The 6,190-nt window shown below is 46.3% G+C and overlaps 1 protein-coding gene across 1 annotated transcript in view; it reads left to right on the forward strand.

Annotated features, from left to right (window-relative positions):
* Nucleotides 1–5,638, forward strand: part of tmem88b (transmembrane protein 88 b) — a 14,232-nt gene extending 8,594 nt beyond the window's left edge. Inside the window, exons 2-3 of the mRNA XM_024137446.2 lie at nucleotides 1,361–1,762; nucleotides 4,686–5,638. Of these exons, the coding sequence (XP_023993214.1) occupies nucleotides 1,367–1,762; nucleotides 4,686–4,973 (684 nt within the window). The 5' untranslated portion in view covers nucleotides 1,361–1,366 and the 3' untranslated portion in view covers nucleotides 4,974–5,638. The remainder of the gene's footprint in view (nucleotides 1–1,360; nucleotides 1,763–4,685) is intronic.
* Nucleotides 5,639–6,190: the final 552 nt, after the last annotated feature.

The following is a 6,190-nucleotide window of genomic DNA, read 5'->3' on the forward strand; positions in this document are numbered from 1 at the left end:
TGTGTGTGTGTGTGTGTTGTGTGTGTGTGTGTGTGTGTGTGTGTGTGTGTGTGTGTGTGTGTGTGTGTGTGTGTGTGTGTGTGTGTGTGTGTGTGTGTGTGTGTGTGTGTGTGTGTGTGTGTGTTGTGCGTGCGTGCATCTGTGTATGCTTGTGCACGTGCCTGAATGCATTTGTTTATCTTGGCACTGTTTTGCAAACTGCAGTTCATGTCTTGTCAGAAATAAGAAAATGTACAAGTAATGTCATGGCCTTATGCTTCAAACACTGTAAGTGGTGTGTTGATCTTCCAGTATGGTAAAACAACTCCAAAACACCGCAGACCAAGTTGAAAGTTTCCCTGAATCAGCTATAAGTAACAACTCCTAACTGACATGTCCCATTAACAGTGACAGGATAGCAACCCCCCCCCCCCTCCTCCCCTTACTAAGCGTTGTCCAAACCAGCCTGAACAATGGCCCAGGGTCAGTTGCCAGCTTCTCCCAGAAATACCCCTACCTTCAGCACCGCTCAGCACCCTCTACCCAAAGTGATAAATCTATCAGGGCAGACCAGAAAGGTCTAGAACTTAACAATGTTAGTTCAGAGTTGTGTAAAAGTGTATTGAGCAATTATTCCACTAGTGCAGGGTAAAACTAATGCCATAGCAAAGAGGAGAATCCGTGTTGGTGGTATGTAAGTACACTCAAGAGAAATTAAGGCAGTGTTGTCATGGGTATTGTTTCTTCTTCCTCTCCTTAGTACTTTTAGTACGGCGCACATCCAGCACTTCCACCAAGTCAGGACACACACACACACACACACACACACACACACACACACACACACACACACACAACACGTGTATGCACACACGCATCCTTTGATTCTGTCTCTTACCCTTCATCTTCATCTTATCCATCATCATCCTCTGTGCACCCTCGCCTGGCAATTAGGTTCCTTTCCTCTGGGCCAATCAGCTTTCAGATAACTATCCTGTTCTGATAGAAGATATAAGAGTTTATAGATTACGCCGTGCAGCCTGCCTTCCTCTTCCTCTAACAGATAAAGTCCTCTAACCTCCCTGTGAACTCCCTGGTTCATTCTACCTTTGAAGACTGAACCTCAGCTATGATATGTCTACGGACCATGTTTGCGATAGACATGAGTTTGAGACAGGGAGAGACTTCTGTTGCACAAATTGGCTATCAAAAAGCATGACACTGACACTATAAAGATCCACTCATGAAAGGCCAAACCATCTCACATTCGCATATGCTTGGAACAGTATTTCCACATCCGAGGAGTAGGGACCATTTTTGCTTAAGCAAACCTGGCTGAACTCTGCCCCTTCTTCCCCTCTCTCCCTCCCCTCCTCCCCAGTTGACCATGAGTATGAGCGGCACATTGGAGAAGGGGGCTCACCACCAGGCCCTTGACCTCTCTGAGGAGCTCTCTCCCCACATGCACCCCCATCATCACCCCCACCACCAGCACCACCACCACCTCCAGCACTCCAACTCCCTGGCCTCCACCGCCCCCGCGGGGACACCCTCCGGCGTGGTGGTGCCTCCCCCGTACTTTGCAGCCGAGAGCGGGGGAGGAGGGAGTGACGCTCCCCTGGAGCTGAGGGGCTCTCTGGACTGCTGGGCGTGCTCGGTGCTGGTGACGGCCCAGAACCTGGTCATAGCGGGGATCAACGCCTGCCTGGCCGGACTGGTGTTCGGACTCATCCTCACCCCGGCTATAGTGATGGTGGTGTTTGGGTTCCTGTGTCATTCTACGGTAAGGAGGGAAAGCGGTGGGGGGTGTATTCTCCTTCTCCTTCTTCTTCTTCTCCTTCTCCTTCTCCTTCTTCTTCTTCTCCTTCTCCTCCTCCTCCTCCTTCTTCTTCTTCTCCTTCTTCTTCTCTTTCTCCTTCCCCTTCTTCTTCTTCTTCTCCTTCTTCTTCTTCTTCTTCTTCTTCTCCTCCTCCTTCTTCTTCTCCTTCTTCTCCTTCTTCTTCTTCTCCTTCTCCTTCTTCTCCTTCTCCTTCTTCTTCTTCTCCTTCTTCTTCTTCTCCTTCTTCTTCTCCTCCTCCTCCCTCTTCTTCTCCTTCTTCTTCTTCTTCTCCTTCTTCTTCTTCTTCTTCCCCTTCTCCTTCTCCTTCTTCTTCTACTATTCAGGCAGAGAGTTGTGACGCTCTCTAATGAATAACCTGAGGGAAAATTCGGTAGAAAGGTTACTCCATCTTCCAAAGTTCCTGAGTGTCATTTCAATTTCACATTCATAACTCATCTACTGTATGTGTCTGAGTGAAGGTGTGTTTGCTAACACACTCATAACATTAGAGCCTTGGGGAGGTATCGTCACGAGAAGCTAACTAGATAATAGATCAGAATAATATTAAATAATCGTATGGTATACAGAGTAGTGATATAGGCTGGCATTTCAGGAAGGACTAACTGTAAATCCTAAAACTCATAACAAAACTTTCACCACCCAGCATGAGTTTGGAAAATTTTAGCAGAAGATGAGGGTGGAGTTTGGCCCTCTGTAATGAGTTTCATAAGCAGATCAGCCAGAGAGTTTCTCAGTATTTCTCAGATGTTTAAGAACAGGGTCTGCATCCCAAATGGCACCCTATTCCCTTTATAGTGCACTACTTTTCACCAGGGACCATAGAGCTCTGGTAAAAAGTACTGCTCTATATAGGGAATATGGAGCCATTTTGGAGAGAATTTTTGAGAATCCGACTGGACAGGTCAGGAGTCAAGGGAAAGACTTTAAAGAATAGAGGGAGGTAGGGATTAGCTTGCCTAGCTGGTCCCACATCTATATGCTTTAACTAACTCCTACAAATCTAGGACAAGGCTATGTCGAAGAAAGCTTTAAACACACACTCACAGATTCACAGCCAGAATAGGAAAACATTAAGTGTGAAATGAATTTGGCACACTTGAGCTCACACACAGACAGACGCACACAGAAGCACGTGCGTGAGCACACACACACACACACAACCACACACACCACCACACACAACACACACACACACACACCACCACACACACACACACACAACACACACACACACCACACACAACCACCACACACACACACACCACACAGTCATTAGTAAAGTGGTCAGTATTTCTGTGGCCTTTTTTCCCATTCACACTCTCTGACCCACTATGACCTGTAGGGGTGGCAGGGTGGGACCCTAAAACTAGTGGGGCTAACTGGGGTCAAAGTGTGTGTGTGTGTGTGTGTGTGTGTGTGTGTGTGTGGTTGTGTGTGTGTGTGGTGTGTGTGTGTGTGTGTGTGTGTGTGTGGTGTGTGTGTGTGTGTGTGTGTGTGTGTGTGTGTGTGTGTGTGTGTGTGTGTGTGTGGTGTCACAGGGACATGTTACAGGATTCCCCTCCCCTCTAACCAATTAGGAACCTTGTGGCACCAGATTAAGGAGGGATTAGGGTGGAGAGGGAGAGAGAGGGAGGAATGAAACAAAGGAGAGAGGTGGATGAGAAAGAAAGGAAGGAAGGAAGGAATGTTAAAGCTAGCTAAACAAGTTATCCTGATCTCGCAGTTCGTTGTCACAAAATATTGAATTACTCAAACTCTGAAAAACATTCACCAACAATTTTGAAAAAGGGGAAGGGAATATCTTCACTATTTATTTGTATTTTTCATTTAACCTTTATTTAACTAGGCAAGTCAGTTAAGAACTTAAGAACAAATTCTTATTTACAATGACGGCCTACCCTACTAAGCAGCTGCATTAAACTACATTAACTTTAACTTGCATGATTTCAGAGCTAGACACCCCAAAAAGAGCTATGAATATCAAGTCTTTTCAGAAGGTTGGCTGTGGGACAAAAAAAAMCCTGACCCCCTGGCCTCAGAAAGTAGAAATAAGCATGGACATGTAGTGTTATCTGTTCACCTCCCAACCTCTTTCCCGCCATCCCTCCCTCCCTCACCCCTCTGTGCCTCCCCTCTCCCTCCCTTTCTCCCTCCATCCCCCTCCACTTGCGTATTCTGTTCTTACCACATAGAGATAAGGAAGGATGACAGCCCCTCCATTTTCCCTCCTGTGCATTCCTCACATTCTCTCCATTCTCTGCTACCACTTCTCCCTCACACTAACAACATCAGATACCACACCAACAGGCGGACATTTTAAATCTAAAGTTCCATAGATATTATTGTGATGTTTCACAGCTGTGATATAAGAATGGCAATTCATCACATTTCATCTATGGAAGGGCCCCTCCTTCTTCGTGTGTGTGTGTGATCTGCTCTGTGTCTGTCCTGACCTCAGACACACATTCCACCAGGGGCACGTCATCGTCTCCCTGCATCTCCTCCTCTCCTCCATCTGTCTATCCCCATATTCGTCCTTGACTCCTCCATCCTTCACTTCTCTTGAACATGGGTGCTGAAACCAATAACTCTCTCCATCTGTTCTGAGAAGACTCCAACAGAAAACTTTATTTGCTTCATCAGCTTGTCAGAAACTAGCTTTTTATAGCAACATTTGAGATCAATGCATTTCTGTTGCATTGACATTGCATTATTGTCATTATACAGTCATAAGAACATGATGTCAATCTCTTCATTGTTGGTGCAACACATTCTTCTGATCATGTGAAAAACAGCAACATAATCAACCAGAAAAACCAACCCTTGTCACTCTCCTCTCCTGCCCCCTCTGCTCTCCTCTCCCCAGGTGCGCCCTCAGGGGACGACCCACTACTGTTCGGACCTGCTGAGCGACGGGGGCTGTGTGGCCCTCCTGGTGGTCGGGTTCCTCCTGGTTACCCCCCTCCTGGTCCTGGCTCTGGCTGCCTACTGCCGCCTGGCGCGTCACCTCCAGCTGGGACTCTGCTTCATACCTTACTCCAGGGCCGTCTACAAGAACCTSCCCGCTACAAAACACCGTGGCCTGGGAGGGGGCTGCTGTGGAGGCAGCAGGTCTGGAGGGGAGGGAGGCGGGAAGGGAAAGGTCTGGGTGTGAAGGGGGAGAAAGGGGAGGGATTGAGGTTGGAGGAGGGTGCAAGGAGGAGAGAGGGGGGATGGAGGGAAAGAGAGAGGAAGAGGCAGAAAGAGAGAAAGACAAGGGGGTAAGAAAGAGAGAGAGGGAGAAAGGAGGGAGAGAGCGTGGGGGGAGGAAGGGCGAGCCAAGATTAGAGGAGATGGGATGAGAGGAGGGAGATGGGATAAGAGGGAGGAAATGAAAGGAGAGAAGGGAGGAGGAGAAAGAGGACAAAAACTACAGCAGCAAACTAATATCTGGGAAGACTACAGTATAGGCACCATAGTTTAAAGAACAAAGTAAACCATTCCTCTGGCCTGAGTTCAACCGAAGTAACCCCCCTCACACCACCACGCTATATGCTATCCCTTTAATGTAAAAGTTGCCTTTAAACCATTGATATATTGTGCGAAAATGTTATAGCAGACAAAAACGGAGCAGGGATTTTTACACTGTTCTAGAAGTAGAGGCAATAAATCAAGAGCAAGCATCTCAATCACACCGCAGACTACCTTTAGTTTATGCAGTGACACACTGGGCATTAATGAAGAATATATCACTGCCATGTGTCCACATTTTATAAAACATTTGAGTCATTTAGCAGGACGCTCTTTCCAGAGCAACTGGGGTTAAGTGCCTTGCTCAAAGGTACATAGACACATGTTTCACCTATTAAACACTCTGGGATTTAAACCAGCAACCTTTTACTTACCTGTCCAACGCTCTTAACCACTAGGCTACCTACACCTCTTTAAGATGTCAATAACATTGATTCAAGACAATGTCTTTAAGCATTTATACACCATGAAGGACATTTTGTGTTTAGTATAGTTTGTACATTTAATTTACTACGGTTTATGACTACTACTGTTTTTTGTACATTCCCTTTTGTCAAATATAGCCTATTTGGAATCAATTGGAGTCATTTTTCTTTTATAAAAAAAACAGAGTTCATTGTGGTTATGCATTCACACGCACGCACACACGCAAACACGCACACACACACACACACATCATTATGGGTTATACACACTCCTCTACAAAGTGGAGGAGAGGTTATTGCATAAGTAAATCACAAGCAGAGCCAGTGAGTACAACTGCTTGGCACGAGGACTTCATAAACACGTCACATAAACTCGCTCCAGCTGGATATTATCACAAGTTTAAATGTGACTAATGTGTATTAGTGTCTGGATCCA

Source organism: Salvelinus sp. IW2-2015, unplaced genomic scaffold (genome assembly GCF_002910315.2).
Source record: "Salvelinus sp. IW2-2015 unplaced genomic scaffold, ASM291031v2 Un_scaffold1212, whole genome shotgun sequence".
Lineage (NCBI taxonomy): Eukaryota > Metazoa > Chordata > Actinopteri > Salmoniformes > Salmonidae > Salvelinus > Salvelinus sp. IW2-2015.